Below are 21,080 nucleotides of genomic sequence, written 5' to 3' on the forward strand. Positions count from 1 at the left end.
CATAAACAAAGGCAGCACTTCTGCCGTTTCTCAGAAAAAACTTCAGTGCGAGGCGGTGCTCATAGGGTAGGGTGTGCGTGTGTGTGTTCGTAGGGGTGAGTGTGTGCGCGTATGTTTGAGCGTCTTTGATTGTACTGTGTTTCGCAAAAAAAAAATACAAAATACTTTTACACAAAATGACCATAAGTTTCAATCTAGATGGCGAGGAACTTAATAATAAATCTCAAGAAAGAAAGAAGGGGCACACAGCTTTGGTGCTGTGGCGAATAAAACCAGCCGCGTGTTTATTTTTTTCAAATGGCATTACACATGCATGCATGATTTGACATACGTATGTTATAACGGTTTGACAGGTATGGGTGGCGTCACAGGTTATGGATCCATCTCTTCGTTCGTTCGTTGAGGCTGGAATGCTGGATCAAAGTCACAGGTAACGACACGAGCGAGCGTAGGGTCCACGGTGTACGCACAAGACATCCACAACTGATCTGACACGCTGCCTTGTGCGTACGTATGCGTTGCTATCTTCGGCGCGTCACTTGTTTGGCCTCTCTAGCTTATCTGGATAGAGTAGTACACTAGTACATTCCCACCTCAACAACAACAATGTAGTTGTACGCATGTACGCAAGTGCGCAACTCGAACTACGTAGGTTGCAATCGATCCTGGTTTGCTACTTTGCTATGTACCCATGCTGTGGTTGCGGATACAGAGGAAACATAAAACATGTTCGACCGGCACGACTCAATAGATATGAAGGTGTGGATTAGTGATGGACATAAAGAAGTTTCTAAAATCTAAGAGCATCTCTGCAGGCGCGCTATATCGCGGCGCGCCAAAAGCAAAAATCTGCGCGCGCTAAACCGTTGCCGCGCGCCGGATCGATTTCTCCTCCGCCGGGTGCGCCATTTTGCAGCGCGCGTTGGCGCGGTAAAATAGCACCTCCGCCGGACGCGCCATTTTGCAGCGCGCGGGCGTGGCAAAACAACAAACACACACAAGTATGCATCCAAGAAGATCAAACAATATATAAAAATTCACAAGTATATTGTACCATCCAAATACAATACATTGTTCACAACAATACTTCACACCAAATACAACACGTCCAACATACAACAATACAACATGGTTTTGAGACAATACAACACATAGTTTTCAAACAAATACAACAAATATGCAACTATTGTTGTCCATTCCAATTCGACCATTCTTCCATGAGATCTTTTTGAAGCTCATCATGTGTGTCGTTGCACCGAATGGCACTACAAGAGATCTGATATACTGTGACGAGCTCAATACGTCATGCAATAGCAATAAACGTCACGAAAGACCCCTTCGTGACGTAGTTTGAGCGTCACAAGCATCGTCACGGAATCCCCGTCACAGATTACTACCTAGTGACGCGGCGCACGAGAAAACGTCACCAAATATGGATGACGTCATATGTGATGTCAGCACATAGGAGACCATTGCAGGGCTAAAGAACGTCACAGATTAGCGTCACGGATGTGGATGACATCATAGGTGATGTCATGAGACTAGTTCATTAAAAATCCTAGATTATTAATTCGTATTTTTCCAAAAATAAATAAATATTTTGAATTTATGCTTTGATTGGCATCTTTACTAATTCAGTTTTTGTTGAATCATCGGAAATGGCCCATACATATTTGTGCGGCACCCTATGGACGTGTTTAGTTTCATAGTAAATCTTTCTTTATTGCTTGAAAGTAGAAAGTACATACCGTCTTTACAAAGTATCACCGTGCTGAAATAAATTGACACCGAAACTCATAAATTGCACGCACTAGCTATTCCATTGCACCGATCAGAAACTACACTACTAATGTTTTTCTCCAATTCTACAAACACACATGGTTATTCTTCACTTCCGTGCAGACTGAAGTTGAAGCAAACGCGAGAAGCCAAGAATTGTTTCCAACCGAAGTATCCTCAGGTCCACTCTATGTTTGAGCCTGCTGCACTCAATTAGAAAGTTTTATACAGGAATTTGATTTCGATTGACACAAGAGTGCAACCTAACAATAAATGTAGCATCATACCTTGATGTTATGAACAGAACCTGCAGCGGTTAACTAAGTAACATCTCTAAATGGACATACTAGAAGAAACAAAGGATGTAGATTTTTACCTAGTCTAGATTTTTTTCCAACAGGCTGTGCATCCTTCTTGGACCTAAAAAAATAATTAGCGGCATTTACCCATAATAATTTTAGCATTCAAATTTACTAAAATTTGAAATAAAATATAATGAAGCATAGTAAATCATGAAACTGTGTCCAGATGTAGATGCATACACATACTGCCATACTGGTACCTAGTAGTAAGTGTGAGATTTTCAGAATATGATTCATACACTTGAGTCAATAATAACCTATGGTTACAAGTCCAAACTTGCCAAGAGTGATACCCAAGATTTACTACTACGCTATCAATCACGTTGATCCTAATAAAGTGATGTTTCTCCATCCTCCAAGGAGGAAACCCCACATGTATTGACCTGCAGATGATAAGAAATTTTTGCTACTACACTATCAATCACGTTGATCCCAATATAACAAGTTTAACATACATTGTGAATGCAAAGCAGTATTCCAAGTATATAGTGCGCATATATCATATAGCATACAGTATAAAACTTCAAGTAGGTAAACTAATGCTTGAGCATTCAAATTGGTACCTTGCGCCCATGATCTGCATATATGTAATCCAATGGAAAGGGCAACTGCAGCAAATATAATTTAGATACTTAGGGCTGAAACAAAATATAAATATTACCAGTAACTCTTCACATCATATATGACTAACTGCAGTGTGAGCCATGCATTGCGTACAATTTCCCAAATGAGGGGAATAAGTTATTAAACCATCAGCCGGACTCTGCAATTACAACAATGATAGATTGCAATTACCAGTAGCATCTTATACTAGGTAAGAAATTAGCAAAGGAGCTAATAAAGTTGGCGATCAATAGTAGTTCAAAATTAACATGCTTTTGCATGTGTTTAATGTGTTACCTGATCCTAAACCAAATAACAATCCCAACTTCAAGAACCTTCTGAAGGAAGAAAGCTAACAAAGAAAAAAATGGCATGAAAGAACAGATTTGACAATGCAACTATCAAATAGATAAATATAAAGAGTGAATCAAGGAAGTCCGTGGTAGACATTAGATACAAATACAAAGGAAAATTAATGACTTACTAATCTCACAGTGAATTAGGCTACAACCAAGTCCGCTCAATCAAAACCTGACAGTGATTAATCTAGGCAAATCACGGAGCCACATCAAGATCAATGGCGAATTGCAGCAGAAGGTAACAAAGCTTACTAGTGAACAAATTTGCAAGTTGAACTAACTAGCACGTAACCAGATACTACACTGTATCCTATACTATTGCTTTGTTTCAGCATGAACGCCACAAGTAAAACGCAGAGGAATCAAATCGTTAAGGAGTACCTGTCATCGAACAGAAGTTGAATCAGGGGCGATTGGGGGAGGGCGTCGGGAAGAGGCGCCCGGGCGCGCTCGTGGTAGTTTATCGTGGATGAGGCACTGGGCCAAGGTCGCGTGAGTCCATCTGGGATGGGGCACGGAGTAGGACGTCGCACGTGAGGCGGGAAGCATCGATCCAACAGGATATGCCGGCGGCGAAGATGCAGCGTGTTGGGGCAGGGTAGTTCGCAGGAGAGGCCGGCGGCGACGCAGCTACGCGTTGGGATCGTGTTGATCGGAGGGGAGTCCGACGGTACGCACATTGGGGAGGTCGGATCGGAGGGCTCCTCCTCCGATCTGATCGATGGCGTGAAGCGGCGGAATAGGTGCAAGAAAACAGGGAGGGGGCTACGCGCGGAATAAGATCGTGGGGTGATTTATTTTGCTGACCGACGGTTGGGGCACACTAGGTTAGATTTTTTTCTTTTTTGAGCATACCACAGTAGGTTAGTTACGGCCCGGATTTTAGGAAAAGGAAAAAAAATTGCTAACTATATATTTTTTTGTGAAAAAGGGCGGGGGTAAATGAAGGATTGTTTGACAAAAATAGAAGGATTTTCCCGTCAGTTACATCTAATTTAAAAAGTAGGAAATATATAACTTTAAAAATCTTAGAGTTCCATGGTCCAACCCCTAAGACGTAAAAAGGGACATCAACATGTTTTTTTTTCAACATATCGGTTCCACCTCCAAGTAAAGCTTCCCGCGCACACACGGAAGAACGTGGTTCTATCCGTTGGTCCTCAATTTAACTGATTTTTTAATGTTGAAGACACTACAGGGTTAATAAGGTTGTAGGTTGACTCCCGGCTATACACATCTTTGCACAACGATTTTTCTTTAGCTTTTTATCTTTTTATGATTTTACTTATTTTTTGCTAACATTTGGGTTCCACCTACATGTATCCCACTTTAATTGTAAATAAGTGATGAAAGTCTAGCACCACCGAGTAAATTCTTCTATGACCCAACCACGTTCGTCATGGAAACTAGCGATATCGTCACAGAATGTTGTAACACGTGACGGTGATTAACTGAGTGTCACAGATTTCTGCGAATCTGTGACGGTAGGTGTGACACGTCACATGTTACCCTATTCCATGACGCTACGACCCACCGTCATGAGGATTTTCGTCACAGTATATCAACTCTCTTGTAGTGTGGCATGGTATGAGGCAATGAATCGGGCAATCCTATGTGCGGACCTCGTCACTTGCACGGGAACCCCCATCAAGTCGTAGTGGGTATGATCCACATCTTTTCCGCAATCATCCTCTATAATCATGTTGTGCATGATTACACACGCGGTCATGATATACCAAAGGCATTCTTGATCCCAAAATCTAGCCGGTCCTCTAGCAATGGCAAATTGGGCTTGCAAAATCCCAAATGCTCTCTCTACATCTTTCCTAGCCGCCGCTTGTGCATTGTGGAATTGAGTTTGCTTTTTACCTCTTGGTTGAATAATTGGCTTCACAAATGTTTGCCACCTTGGATATATGCCGTCGGCGAGGAAGTAGCCATAGTTGTACTTGTGGCCATTTGCTTCAAACTCCACCAATGGACCTTCCCGTATTGCAAGTCTTGTCATCAGTGGTGACCGTTGAAGAACATTGATGTCATTGCAAGATCCGGGCATTCCAAAGAAAGCATGCCATATCCAAGTCTCTTGGTCGGCCACCGCTTCAAGTACTATGGTGGCATCCTTCTTGTAGCCTTTGAATTGTCCATGCCATGCCGCTGGACAATTCTTCCAACTCCAATGCATACAATCAATGGAACCAAGCATACCGGGAAACCCCGGTTGGCGTTGATCTCCAAAAGCCTTGCCGTGTCTTGAGCATTGGGGGCTCTCAAGTATGTGGAGCCAAAGACATTGACAATTGCAACGACAAAGCGCTTCACACACAAGATAGAAGTGCTCTCTCCCATGGCCAAATGATCATCAATAAGATCCGCCGGTATACCATATGCCAACATACGCAAGGCGGCGGTCACCTTTTGATATGTGCTATGGCCAAGTTCTCCGGCGGTATTCCTCCTTTGCTCAAAGAAGCGATCATATTTGGTGACCTCCGTTGCAATGTGCTTGAACAAGTTGAGACTCATCCGGAAACGCCGCCGAAAATAGCTTTCGGGAAAATCGGATTCTCATTGAAATACGACCGCATCAACTTCTCATGCCCTTCAATCCTTTCTCTCCACAACTTCGTCTACCGAACACCGATCCACCAAATTTTGGTCTCTTAACGGCGCGGTATGCTAATAGTATCGATATGTTCTCCTCTTCTTCTTGGTCGAACTCGTCATCAGATGAATCATATGAGGAACTCTACAAACATATGTATGAAATTACTTCACTATGAACTTTTGTAGCTACTTGGTGAGTATAATAGAGGCCGGCCGGCGGAGGTTCATACCTTGCAAGCAAATGGGCGAGCACCATGGGCGCGCCATGTTGCAAGCAAGCTCGAGGAGGACGAGGACGACATGTCGACGCCTGTGCGGAGGAGAACGCGACGGCGGCGCGAAGGGGGCCGCGGAGAAGGACCGCCGACTACAACTCGTCGCTGGCGGCCGCGCGAGCGACACAAATGCGGCGGAGCGTCCGCCGCTGCCGGGAGGAGGTTCGGGCGACGCGGATCTACGACGCGGCGGCGCGCGTAGCGGGGCGGCGGCGGAGTCGGACCGGCGGCGGCCGGATTTCGCGCCGGCGGTAGGGCGGGGAAATGAAGGCGCGGGCGCGGGAGGAATTTTCCAGCCGTTGGCTTTTTCGCGCTTGGACGAGCGATGCCGCGCGCTGTAGCCGACGCGCCAGATATGCCGCTCCGGATTGTGCAAAAAGCCGCGCGCCCTAAAATTTTTACAGCGCCGCGCCGTTTACCGCGCCTGCTGGAGCACCACATACTGTCCCGCGCGCGCTATATCGGACGTTTTTATGCCGCGCGACCAATATAGCGCGTCTGTTGGAGATGCTCTAAGTAATAGTTTTTCTTTTTGCTCTATTTGCCATGAAATTAAGCTGCGCATTTGGTGGGAAGCCCGCCCAGGTATGTTAGGTCCCCCACTGATGTGTGGATTGAGGCATTCACATAAATTTGGGTTGAAAATGCAGCAACACAAGCGTATTGTAGTAGGGCGCATTATCTCTCAGTTGTTCACGTCTACCACCTTTGCCACGGGCTCATGTGTCACTGACTCACTGTCATCGTCACCACCCACATTGCCACCGCTGCTTTCTTTGTGTGCGTCAGCGCATCGTGTGCCACGATTGCCTGAAATGGATTAAACGAGGACAAGATTTTTACTTTTTGTGCGCGGATCAATCTAAACGAATTAGAATGAATACATTTGATGTATAAAATAGATCACCCCCTTCAAGAAGCATTTAGATAGAGTAAATAAAATGCCGACGATCTATATCACAAATGAGAAGTGCAGCTAACGAATGCTATCGGATTTTTGGAATAAAGATCGAAGGGGAGAAATTAACAAATCCAAATAAGGGCCGACCATTGTATACAAAGGCGGATTTGGGCCCCAGGCTACACGGGCCACGGCCTGGGGCGTGGAAAAAAAAATCCTAGGCTACATCTAGGATTCGGCAAGGGGCGCAGCCCAGCCCAGCCGAGGCGAGCGACACACGCACGCACGCGACGCAACTCCACGCACGCGACTCCAGGACTCCACGCACGCGACGCGAGTAGGCGACTGCCGCGACTCCAGGTCTCCGCGGCCGACTGAGCGACGGGACGGGCCGCCGCGGGCGCCGCCGCCTCCACCCTCCGGCCTCCGCCGCTCCGCGGATCCGCGTCCGCCGCCCACCTCCCGGCCGGAAGCCTCGCGCCGCCCCAGCTAGGTTTCCCCATTTTCCCCTTTTGCTCAAGGACTTGGGGTGGGCAATTGGTTACATATTATCATTATTTCAGAATTGAAATATTCAATGTTCTGCATGATCAAATTATTGTTGAGTTGAACAACCGCTTTGCTGAAAGATCCACTCAATTGTTGAGATGCATAGCTTGTCTTGATCCTAGAAATTCATTTGCCAATTATGATGAAGACAAACTAGTTGAGCTTGCTAATATGTATGTTGCTGACTTCTCTACATATGAAGTCGCTTTTGTCCTTAGAAACCAATTGGAATCATTCATCCATGAAGCAAGAATTGATTCTCATTTGATGAACTGTAATGACCTTGGTTATCTTGCCATGAAGATGGTTCTAGCTGATATGCACACATCTTTCCCCTTGGTTTATCGTCTTATTGAGTTAGCATTAATTTTACCAGTTGCAACTGCAACAGTGGAAATGGCCTTTTCAGCAATGAGCATCATCAAGACTGGGTTGAGGAACAAGATGGGTGATGATTGGATGAATCACAGAATGGTCTGTTATATTGAGCGATATGTATTTGTTAGTATTGAAGAGTCAAAGATCATAGAGCGATTTCAATGATATTGCTCTCGTAAAGGCCTTTTACCTCGTCCTAGAAGTAAGTTTTCATTTTTTTGCATCCATTATGAACTATCTCATGTTGCTTGTGTATGTACTGATGAACGATCAACATCTTATATTTCAAGGGCTGGCTTCTTCTACTACCGAAGATGAAGTCATGGGATGCTCGACAAGCTGATCATCCATTTGGTACCATCTTTTGTAGGAGTAGTTTTGTTTCATGTATGCTACATATTGCCTTTTATTATATCTGAAGTTGTGAGTTGAATTGTTGAAACACCATTAAATAGAGTGCTTAAATTAGCTATATTCTGTTATGCCTTAGAACTGGGGTAATTATAGACAAAAAAATTGCCCTTTGTTGTTCGCCCGTGGCGTGACAAATTCCTAGCTCCGCCGTTGATTGTATATGCAGCTTTTGGTCATGGGCATTTTTGTATTGAGAGTTGCAGCAAAAAGAAATGCTGAATTGGCTGCACAAGTCTAACGGACCATATTAAATAAATCTAACCTCAAGCCAAATCAGTCTTTTTGGCAATACATTATACATGACATGCGTGATGAACTCCTGCGGCAACAGAAAAATAAAAGCACGCCGGTTTTTTTTTAAACCATCATACATCATGTATTCTTAAAAAAAATCGATAGCGAGACAAGATGGTGAACTGGGGTGCCATTTTAAAAAAACATCAATATTTTTCGCCGCAAAGAAAAATAATTTACTGTAGTTTTTTTCCTATGGGCGGCGTAGAGCCACACATAAGTTTTTGACCGGGTCCACAAAGCGCGACCGACAAGCGAAATCAAGGCCAGGCGGGTATATATATATATTTGGCATCTCTTTCCCCAAATCCGTTTCCATCCTCCGCACCGTCCATCCGACCATGGCCGCCGCCGCCGCCGTCGGCGACGTCGCCAGGTACTGGCTGGCGGAGCACCCGGCGATCGTCGGCTTCCGGTGGAGCCCCTCGGGCGGCCTCTGGTTCTCCACCTGGGCCTTCCTCCTCGGCTTCCTCGCCGCCTACATCCCGCTCTGCCTCTGCATCGACGCCCTCCTCGCCGCCTTCCGCCGCAAACGCCCCCTCCCGCTCGGCCCCCTGCCCCCGGCGCACGCGCTCCTCATGGCCGCCGTGTCCGCCGCCATCTTCACCGGCACGCTCCTCTCGGCGGTCGCCGAGATACGGGACACGCGCTGGTCCTGGCGCGGCCGGAGCCGCACCACGCCGCTCCGGTGGCTCCTCTGCTTCCCGCCGGGCACGCGCTCGTCCGGCCGCGTCTTCTTCTGGTCCTACGCCTACTACCTCTCCCGCTACCTCCACGCCCTGCGCGGCCTGCTCGCCGTGCTCCAGCGCCGGCGCGGCGCCGCGGCCCGCGTCTGCGCGCACGCCGCGGCGGTCGCCATGGCGTTTCTCTGGCTCGAGTTCTCGCAGTCCTTCCAGGTGCTGGCCATCCTGGCCTCCACGCTGGCCCACGCCGTCGCCTTCGGGTTCCGGTTCTGGGTCGGCGCCGGGCTGCCGGCCGCGCGCGCCGCCAGGGGCGCGCCCGTCGCGCTGGCCTGCCAGCTGGGGCTGCTCGGGTGCAACCTGGCGTGCCACGCCGGGTTCGTGTGGATGCACTTCGGAGGCGCCGTCGCCGGCGGGTGCAGCGGCATCGGGGCCTGGGGGTTCAACACCCTGCTCAACGCCGCGCTCCTCTGGGTCTTCCTGCATTGCTACGGCAAGCGCGGCGTCTGCGACGACGACGGAGGAGCCACCGCCGCCCAAATCAAGAAAGCGCTGTGATTTGCGAGGTGCTGAGGTGATTGATTAAATTGATCCCGCCCCCCAAAACATGTAACATGTCATCGATCATCGATCTTTGCTGTACATATATATGTAGGCTGCCCGAAATTTGGCGTCCCAATGAGATGCGGAGGAGGCGCGCTGATATAAACAACGAAATTATAGAAATTTAATTATAGAGATGGATCGGCGTAGCATGTCTCCATGTGATTCGAGTTATTCTTCCATTCCATCTGAGTTGAAATCAGAAGGCTTGAGCTGCGAATTTCTTTCTTATTGGTTGTGTGCCTGTGATCTGAGCTGAAATCGCAGCTCATCCACAAGACCTGAGGTGCCATATGCGATTCTGAAGAAAGCTTGATTGATAGTAAGTAGACACGCGATTGGTGTTGTCTGCCTGCCAGTTACTGATAAGGGCAACTGACTGACCAGCCGGTGCACCTAATGCATGATACAGAGACGTGCAAGCACACCTGTGAGGAGTTGGGATTAGAATGGCTTATGCCAAAGTCCCCATGTCTTGTTGTTTTGTCATGTTGTCTTGTGAAGTGGACAGACATTGCAGAAGCGAACAAGATGAAAACTCAAACAAAAAAACGAACAAGATGGCATGGGGAAGTATAGTAGAGAATCACAACCGGATGGAACACAGGAATCTGTGCCTGCCTCGGTTTCTTCTGTACGATCTTCAGTGTCCAAGGACACTCACATGCTCGCTGCGTGATCTCTGTTTGTAGCCACATGATTATAAGAGCTCTCGATGAACAGAGAAGAGAGGAGATGGCGGCGACAGATAAACAGCCATTGCTGGCTGCATGTGAAGCTCCGCAGCTAGACGAGAAGAAATCCAAAACCAGCAGGTCTTCATCGATACTGTATGTTTCTCTTTCTGGGACCTGGAGCGATCTGAAATTAAACTGGGCGCCGCGTTGTCTGAACCTGTCTGCATACACCTAGTTGCTCGTTGCCATGTAGCGACACGATGCTTAATGCTGCAGGTAGTAGACGATAATACGTGGCAACTGGCAACCGTGTTTCAGGATCCTGTTCAAACCCACCTGTGTCGTGTCGTGTGGGCTCAGCCAGGCCCCCACTCAAAATTTTGAATTCGAAGTAAATCATCCGAATTCTGCAAATTCATGAAGAAGTGCCCCCACTCAATTCATATGCCCCCAGTTAGGATTTGTTCCCGGTTCGCCCCTGCCTACTACCGGTAAGTGCCCGACGACGTGCTCGCTGGCGAAACCCACAAACCAGTCTGGTCTATGGATGCATCAGGTCGTTTCTTCCAGAAACCTTTGTGATCTACAACAAGACGATGAGTGTGGTTTCTAGATACTCCTTTGGAGAAAAGTCGAATACATGCATATAACTTTACTGCAACTGTGCCACTTTTATATATTTTTCTCCCATAGGTCTTCAGGGCTCCTTTGATTTAAAGGATATGAAAAAAATAAGAATAAGAAAAGTATAGGATTGAAATGGCATGTCTACTTGAATCCTATAGAAAGATGAAGTGTGTTTGATTGGAGCAAATGAATATTTTCATAAGGTATGAGCTAATGTTTGTTTTTTATAGGAATTGCACTACAAGATTCCTATAGGAATTTTTCCTATAGAATATGTTCCTATGAATCAAACAACATGTATAGGAAATTTTCCTATAGGAACCAAATCCTACACAAATCCTATGCAAATCCTTTGAATCAAAGGAGCCCTCAGAATGGAATGGCCTTTTCAATGCAGGCATCAAAAGGTCAGCCATCTGTTACTGATATAAATTCGTAAGCAGGGTTTGGCTTGTACGCTTTAAAAAAGGTTCTTGTTTTATATATTTCGTTTCTAGTCTTTCTCTTCTTGTGCCTTAAAGTCGAAACCTAGAAATATCTTGGATCATGTCATATGGTTTATTCCATTTATACTCTATGGAATATTTCGAGTCGTATATAGGTAGTATGCATGCTCTGTTTTGCTGGCATAAAAAAATTCCGTTTGAGGCCTAATGGATGCTGGTTACTCCCTCCGTTTCAATCAGTAAGGCTTATTTTTAATTAAAAATCAAGCTAAAGTTTCATCAACCTTATAGAATATACTATCAAGAACTATGATATTTTATAGATATCACATAAAAAAATAAATCATAATGTACATAACTGTGTTGATTTTGAATTGTATATATTAATAAGTTTTTCTAGAATCTTGATCAAATTCAAGGTAATTTAACTGTCGGAAACAATATAAGATTACACATGCATTGTAATATAGGTAGTAATTAATAAGGGGTTGGATGGTTGTACCCCCATCCCACCAGAGTTCAAACCACAGGTTTGACATTTGTGTGTCTCATAAAGGCGGAATATTTATTCAGTGGGAGGCGAAGTTTCCATCGACAGCGAAGCGTCTATGACATCGTTAATTTTAAGATCTAATATGTCGGCTCAGTCTTTCGGAGGTACTCATAGCGGTAGGGTGTACGTGTGTGCATTTATAGGAGTGAGTGTATACGCGTGCATATGAGCATCTATATTTGCGTTGTGTTCCCTAAAAAAAGTAGTAATTAATAAGTGCATGCTGCTCTAGCAACAGATATTGCTTTATTCGCGTCTGTCTTTTCAGAAAGGAACTACCTTAGGCAGTGCTCACGAAAAAGCGCGGACTGTGACCGAAGACGAACAGGAATATTTTAAAGCATATGCAGCGTGTCTATCAGGTGAAAACAGACCAGGGTACTAATCTATTGCAAGCATGCATGGAGTTCCGTTATGAAGTGGAATGGAGCATTTTATATTAAAGCGGGCGTACATCTTTTGTGTTAACGCGAAGTTGTGAAGATCGCGAGTACGTAGACATGTAGTACACCGTGTCGATTAAAACGGATCGGAGACACTAGGGGCGTGTTTGGTTGCTCCTTGGCTCCCATTGGCCTAGCAAATTTCGGTCGTTTGGTTTTCTTGGCGCACTCGTGTTCTTGCATAGTACGGTTTTAAAGCATCACTAGGATAGGCCCCGGAGGAACGTCTGGTCCAGGCCTGGCGAGAAGAAAATCGATAACGCCATTCGCGCAGGAGCTCCACCACGGCATGGCAGGAGAAGCCAAAATCCCAGCGGCGTTGCGCGGCAAAGGTAGGGGTAACCTCCCACTTCGGTTACCCTCTCCATTAGCCTCCTCCCAAATTTTCCCTTCCCCAAAATTTCGCACCGACGGTGATCCAGATCTGGCAGGGCGCATCTCCCTTCGGTCTCTGGCGCCGGACCAGGATCCTCTTCTCCAGCCGCGGCGGAGCCTCCGCACATCCACAGTGGCTTTCGGCCGTGTCCATCGTCCGCCATGACGGAGGTAAGGGGAAACTTCTCTGCTCTACTGTAGTGTTAGATTCATGTTCGTAGAACTAGTTGGGTTCAATAAGACCGTTCGTAATGCATAGATCTTGTTTGAGTAGAGCGACCAGCTCCAGCTTGTGCATCACGCTGCAGCACTCATCATTTGCGTACAAGAGCCTAGATCCTGATGGTGCACAAGAGAGCAGTTAGGCATGCTGCTTATCCTCGTGTGACTTACGGACCTATGCTACAACGCGATCAGGAGAGAATTGCCAACCTCAACAACATCTACAACTGCAACGACGTAGAGTGATGAGGTCTAAGACCCCGTGTGTGGCCCGATCTCGCGGTTGACCCGAAATCCAAAGGGGAAAGAGAGGTAGAGCGCGTAGAACACGATGAACACGAAGAACACGAGGAACTCACGCACGCACACCAACCCGATACAATCGATACTTACCCCGTGGCTCGATGGACCACGCCAATAGAATCAACCCGGAAGAGACGCGTGGTAGAATTCCGAGCGGAGAGATTGGTGAGGGAGATGAATCTAGGAGTGGGAGAGAGAGTGGGTAGCACTAGAATCTCACACACCAAATCCAATCATCCAACAAGGGTAGCCTTGATACAAAGGGGATGAAACCCTAGGGAGACAAAGCTCAAAGTCATGTTTAAGCCTAAATCTTGTCTAAGGAGTAAAGGGGATGACCTAGGTGCTTATATAGAGGTACAAGGCGGCTTGGGTCGAAAAGGTACGCGGTTGGTCGACTCGGGCCGTTTCCGGTCGAGTCTGTCCCGTGAAATCCGGTCAACCTGGTTTCAACCGGGCCGCTGACCAGGCTGCTCGGCGCTGTGGCCGGTCAACCGGCCGCCAACCGGGAAGGTCGCAAAAGTTTCCCGGGTTGGTTCCGGTACGACGCCGGTTGTCGCCGGGGTGGATCCGGTCCGGGGCCCGGTCCGACCGGCCCCGTGACCGGCTCCGGCCGGCCTGGGGCCCGGTTTGGCCGGCCTCTGGGCCGGCTGGGCCTCTTCCTCCCGCCTCTTCTTCCTCTTCCTTCTTCTCTTCTTTCCTTCTTCTTCTTCTCTTCCTTGCACCATGGGAGTTCCTTCTCTCCGGTTCCTCGATGACTCTTGTACCTAATGACATGTAACACACCGACATGAGGTAGCATTCCATCCAAGGTATTGACGAGGTCGAGTGTCGAGAGGAAGGAGTTCACCTTGACATATATGGCGGGGGTTTGTGTTGTTGGTCCACTTGGGGGACTCCTTGGCCATGGTGTAGCGTCGATGATAGTAGGGGCAGCACTTGTTGGTCTTGAGGCGTAGGTGTCCAAAGGCCACCCCGCATCATCTCCCCCCCCTTGGGGAAGAGTCGCCCTCGACTCTTGTTCCTCCTCAACGATGATGTAGATGTTGAGCCTTGTAGCTTGTTGAAGGACTTGTATAGTTGCCCTTGTATCCTTATGGATGCTCGTCGTGGTATGGGCGTCCTTGTTGTAGTCCTTGACGGTTCTCTCATGTGGTGGTGGAGGGATAAAGTCGCGGTCGAAGAAGAACTTGGGGGAAAACAACTTGCGAATGGAAAGCTTGTGCATGCCAAATTTGTGATCGGCGAACAAAAGGCTCTCAATAAAACACGAAGCATCAAGTCGTTTCTCCAAGAGGCATTTGGCAAAAATGGGAACCAAAAGAGTGTCGATGTATCCAAAATGTGGTAGGGCAAAAATTTGTGCATGTAAGAGTTGTAAGGTGTCAAAGATGTGTGGTGTAGCATTGTCCCAAACAAGTGGAACAAACAAAAGGCAAGTGTCGGCGGCAAAATTTGGGGAAAAATTGTTATGTGCAATGGCAAAACGATGGAGACTTCGAACTTGGGAGAGTATGGTTGGCGTGAGCCGAGTGTGAATATCCTCAAGTGTCAAAGGATCCATTTCAAATGCCATAGATAAAACGAGAAATCCAAAGAAGAGCAACTTTTTGTGTGACATGTGGCACAAGATGCATAAGGTGTCTCTCACATGTATGACATGGTCCTTGAGATTCTCGGAGTGTATGATGATAACATCAAGACATACAACAATCATTGTGCCAACAAGATGTGTCAAGACACGTTGTATAAGAGGGAAAAGAGGTGACGAGGAGTTGGACCAAACCGGAAATTCGACAAGGCAAGTTGGAAACACATGAGGGCGAAGGCTTGTGGGAACATACTCTTTGGTGTGATTCCCGCGGGTTAGGTCCTTGTTGGGGTAGCTCTCAATTGCGCGTTTCGTGAGCTCATGCTCCGTGGCGGTGGAAGTTGTCGTGCGGGTACCTATACAGACAATAGAGAGAACAAAAAGCGTGTGTGCATGGTAAAGGAATACATCATCCATCATGATGTTCCATGTCTTGTGCACATCACCATTAGTGTCAATCAACATAGTATGGAAAGCATGACGATGGTGCAAATGGCAAGAAGGTGCATTCATGGCATGTGGTAACTCATGATCATCAAAAAGTGAGAAGGCTATGGGGGCCATCTCGTGGACAATGAAATAAGCATTCTTGCATACCAAGCATAAGAAAGAGCAATTGTTCGCAATCTTGGATGCAAGGATCATAGAAGAGTGTAAACATTTGGGGCAAAGCATGCAGAAGCTAATGTCATCCTTGTCATTATCATTGCAAGCAATACATGGTAAAGAGCAAGTGGTCGACATATTGCAAGCAATGGTGGAAAAATTGAAGCTCTCATAGCATGGCATGGTCATGGTATCACAAACATTCACTTCCACATGATCAACAATGTTATCAAGCAAAGTATCGCATGGGAAAATGTAAGTAGCATGTGACGTAGCAAATGTATCATCAAGATCATGCATGCACTCATAAGTCATCATGTCCACTAGTGGGATCATGGCATCACCAACACCTATGTTGTTACCTTTGGAGGCCGACTCATTTGAAGTAGGTGTTGTGGAAGTAGGAGGATCCATGTGGTCGACATGTCCATCTTGGAGCAAGCATGGTGAGATATCATCATCTTCATGCACCATGTACATCGTCTCCATGATCGGGAACTCATCCTCCGTGGAACCTAGTGCAACATAAGAAGACACCATAGAGGGAGAGGTTAATGTGTTAGCAAATGCGATGTCCTCCAAGGACCTATCATCTACCTCTCTCAACTCGCTTGGTGTATCACTCATGTCCTCCAAACGGAAGCACTCAAACTCACATATGGGGTGGAAGTCACTCAACTCACTATCACTCTCACTCAAGTGGGCTAAGTGGCTCTCATGCTCACATGGGATTGGTACTAACTCATCGATCAAGCATATAGGAGTAGGCTCGACTTTCTCATCTCCATGCGCCTCCTTGGTTGAAGGGAAGTTCCCATACTCAACCATCTCAACTCCATCGCCTCCCAAGTCATCCTCTATCGGTGGCGCCATGGTGTTGTTGAGAGCTAGGCTCGGTTCAACGTCACCCTTGAGTTCACCTTGGTGATCTTCATCTTGAAGTGTTGGCGTCGAAGGCTTCTTGGGGGCTTGGGCTTGTAGCTCGTCGAAGTAGAGCATGTCGGCGCGTTGCATTGTGCATTGCCATGCCTCATGACCCTTTGCCTTGCACACCTCACATAGGAGATTGGGACATTCCCGTGGAGGGTTGATGGCGTGTAACACACACGTTCGTTGGGAACCCCAAGAGGAAGGTATGTTGCACACAGTAGCAAGTTTTCCCTCAGAAAGAAACCAAGGTTTATCGAACCATGAGGAGCCAAGAAGCACGTTGAAGGTTGATGGCGGCGAGATGTAGTGCGGCGCAACACCAGGGATTCCGGCGCCAACGTGGAACCTGCACAACACAACCAAAGTACTTTGCCCCAACGAAACAGTGAGGTTGTCAATCTCACCGGCTTGCTGTAACAAAGGATTAGATGTATAGTGTGGATGATGATTGTTTGCAGAAAACAGTAGAACAAGTATTGCAGTAGATTTTATTTAATGTAAAAGAATGGACCGGGGTCCACAGTTCACTAGAGGTGTCTCTCCCATAAGATAAAGGGATTTCTATTTTCGTGCCCTCGGGTCCTTAGTTGTGCTCAGTTTTCCCCAGCTCCTTAGTTTTTCCTCAGTTTTACCCAAGCGTTTGTCTGAAACCATCACACGTGATGTAATGGCCGGTTGCCCGACGGTTGACCGTTATCTTCCGACTAGTGGGGCCACGTAGAGCCCGCAAAGACACGTCGGACCATCCATCTTTGTTTGACCGTAAGCATCGCTGTATCCCCGACCAAAACGCGAACGAGTGGGGCTTCGGTATATCAAATGACAAGTGGGGCCATGACGCCGATACAAGGGGCAATACACGGGTAGGATTAGATTTTTAAACGGAGCTCTATAGCGATGGCACGGAGGAGGTGGCATGCGGGGTGCCGAGATGAGATCGACGTCCACAAAGAACTGCATGAGGCGAGACCAGACGCATTAGATAGATATGAACTAGACGCGTTTAACCATGCAAAGAAGAGAAGAAATGGTCGACGACATCGACGACCACCTCAAAACTTTGAATGACCGTGTCGGACACGAACGCGAGCAATGTAGAGAAAACTAGTGTCTCTCCTTTCCGGCGTGTATAGGTGGGTGCTAGGAGAGTGTGGTGGCGAAGGGAAAGACCTCGCGGCGGTCCGTGGCGTCCAGCGATAGCGGAAGTCGGCGTGGCCGTGCCCACAGCGGCGTGCATGCATGATCGGCATTGGCATCAGCATGTACGTTCGGCATTGGCCTCGGCGGTATCTCCGGTGTGTCGTTGATCGAATGAGGGGACGGGATTGAGGGTGCATCCCGACGTTGACCTAGCAAGTGGCGGCGAGCATAGCCGCTTCGACCATGCCGATATCGGCATCGGCATCGTTTGGAGGCTGTGGTGCTCGAATCAAGTTGGGATTTGTTTCTTGTAGGCCAAAATGAATTTGAAACAAGTTTCATGTTGAAGGTTAGGTAACGAAAGTTTGTAACTATCCCAAAATTATACTAGCGCCATGGTGAGGTTCTTTTTGATAGAGCTATACGGTTGGGCAAACTTTTTGACACTTTTTAGATAGGGTTCCTTGTTGTTACACGTATGGCATCATGTATGGAAAATTTGGGGTCATTTGGAGATGTTCGAAAAAATCACTTTGCTTAAGCGCATGCCGTTTCGTCTCGTCGAAACCAGACTTTTCTAACAAGGTGATTTTTTCTACCTTCTCTAAATAACCTCAAATTTCATACAGCTGATCTTCTATACATAGATAGATAGATTGTTTCGTTTTTACATTTTTCGAACTTTTATTTCCCTTTACAATACCCAATTGATTTTCAGGTCAAAACCTGGAAAAACAAGCATCATGTATGGCATCATTTTCACCCTAAATTTTCTCGAAACTTTCCCTTTTAGATATTCCTTGTTGTTATAGGTATGCCATCATGTATGCCAAACTTGGTTAGGTCTTACCGAAACCAGCTTTTGTAACAAATTAGGTTTTTTCTGCGTGAAAAGTAATGGCTACAACAAATTGTTGATGGTTTATCATTTTTTGCGTGAAAAGTAATGGCAACAACAAATCGGTGATGGTTTATCATATTTTTGCGTGAAAAGTAATGGCAACAACAAATTGTTGATGGTTTATCATTTTTTGCGTGAAAAGTAATGGCTACAACAAATTGTTGATGGTTTATCATTTTTTGCGTGAAAAGTAATGGCTACAACAAATTGTTGATGGTTTATCATTTTTTGCGTGAAAAGTAATGGCAACAACAAATCGGTGATGGTTTATCATATTTTTGCGTGAAAAGTAATGGCAACAACAAATTGTTGATGGTTTATCATTTTTTGCGTGAAAAGTAATGGCTACAACAAATTGTTGATGGTTTATCATTTTTTGCGTGAAAAGTAATGGCAACAACAAATCGGTGATGGTTTATCATTTTTTTTGCGTGAAAAGTAATGGCTACAACAAATTGTTGATGGTTTATCATTTTTTTGCGTGAAAAGTAATGGCTACAACAAATTGTTGATGGTTTATCATTTTTTTTGCGTGAAAAGTAATGGCAACAACAAATCGGTGATGGTTTATCATTTTTTTGCGTGAAAAGTAATGGTAACAACAAATCGGTGATGGTTTATCATTTTTTGCGTGAAAAATAACGCCTAAAACAGTTTATAATTTTTAGCGCGTGAAAAATAATACGTGAAAACCTCCCTTCAGCATACTTAGAGGGTGGAAGCTAATTAACCGCCAACAGAGAGAGAGAGGGGTTATCCTCGCCCGTTCCCTATATCATACGATCAACTGGTCGGTGGGCACGATCCGCGTGACATGGGCTAGACCAATCGGAGCGATGATGCACGTCTGCGAGAATTTGTGAAGAGAGAGGGCAAAACTTAGTACTATCAAGAAACCAAGGGCACCCGAGTAGTAAATAGACTAAGGGATTCAAATATGAGATTTAAAAAATGGAAAATGCGTGTTTTGTACAATGAAACCCATCTTGGCCTACCTCAAACTATTTGCAATACCAATATACATCAGTGTGAGAATTGTGGCCTCATTTAGACAAAGTATGATTTGGGGGAAGCTGTTTTGGGAAGGGCTTATTGTGGAAAACCATGCACCTTCATAGCTACTAGGTGATTTGAGAAGTGGCAATTTGTGGTAAAACTTGATTTATCTATGATTTGAGAAGTGTCAATTTGTGGTAAAGACTCCATGAGTAAGTGCCACTCTTTTTAGGATTTTTTTGCACATTAAATGACTCATTTAACTAGTTAATCCCATTTGTTGACTCCCTGTTGACCAGCCACTTGAGGGTAAAACTGAGTATATTGCACTAGCCAGTATTAGCACTCGAGGGGAAAATTGAGCACACAAAAAATGCTAGTATAAGACTCGAGGGTATACCTGAGTATATCTAAATTTCCAGGTTAGACTCGAGGACACGTGCAATTGTTGACGCGTAGACGCGGGTCGCGGTGGAGAAGTCGAGACGTGCAATCGTGGACGCGTGTCGCGTTGCGTAAGTCCAAGACGTGCAGACGTGCACCTGTGCACGCGTAGGACGTGGGTCGCATTAACCACCCCTCGCCTTTATAGACGCCTCCTCGCACTGTCTCTGTCACTCTCACTCGCTCACGCATCGCCAACTCTCCCACGTCCCATCATCTTCTCCAAAGCAAAAACCCTCTCCCTCTCCCTCTTCCTCTTCCTCCGCCGGAGAGATGGACAAGGAGAATGCCAATCCCATCGTCGAGGTTGGCTCGAAGCACGACGCCTCCATCTTCGGCCCCGTCCCCTCGACGGACGACGCCGCCGCCGCCGCCGTCGCCGGTGCATCGGAGGCTGCTGCCGCCGGTGGCGGTCGGATCCCGGCGGGATGGGACCCCTACGACCCCGTGCCGTACGTCCCGCCCCCGAACCCCTACGACACCTCCCCTGGAGGACCCATGGAACGAGGTAACTACGGTTTGCTTCCTTTTTTGTTCCCCATTCCTTTTTGAACCCTATTTTTGCTGGTGTAGATGGATCTGTAGATGGATGAGTATTGGGCTAATATTTGCGCCGATTTTATTCCATTTTGTTTTGATCACTTCTTGATTTCGTTTAAGATTTGGGGTTCGGCTGTTCGGTTAATTTATGCAAGTAATATTGGATCTCAATCAGTTAATTTATGCAAGTAATCATGGGATCTCAATCAGTTATTTTATGCACTAATCAAAAGATATCAACCGTTTAATTTTGCAAATAATCTCGAATGTGTTCAAGTTCAGATCTAGTTCAGATCTAGAATCTGTTTCTTTGCCTATGATGAATGGTTGGGCACAAATTTTTACAGGGGGGGGTTCAGCGAACCATTGCCGTGTACAAATCTGTTGTGCATGAGCTTTAGTTCGCTTACACCTTCCCCGTAGATATATAATCATGTCCACTCTAACCGAGGCTGACTCTGTTTTTCTTAACTTTGTTATCA

At 46.4% G+C, this 21,080-nt stretch overlaps 1 protein-coding gene across 1 annotated transcript; it reads left to right on the forward strand.

The window, feature by feature from the left end:
• The first annotated feature begins 8,862 nt into the window (after window positions 1-8,862).
• Window positions 8,863-9,948, forward strand: LOC124688998 (elongation of fatty acids protein 3-like). The gene has a single exon (XM_047222606.1). The coding sequence runs from the start codon at window positions 8,863-8,865 to the stop codon at window positions 9,757-9,759; it is 897 nt and encodes a 298-aa protein (XP_047078562.1). The 3' UTR covers window positions 9,760-9,948.
• Window positions 9,949-21,080: the final 11,132 nt, after the last annotated feature.

The sequence above is a fragment of the Lolium rigidum genome, chromosome 2 (genome assembly GCF_022539505.1).
Source record: "Lolium rigidum isolate FL_2022 chromosome 2, APGP_CSIRO_Lrig_0.1, whole genome shotgun sequence".
Lineage (NCBI taxonomy): Eukaryota > Viridiplantae > Streptophyta > Magnoliopsida > Poales > Poaceae > Lolium > Lolium rigidum.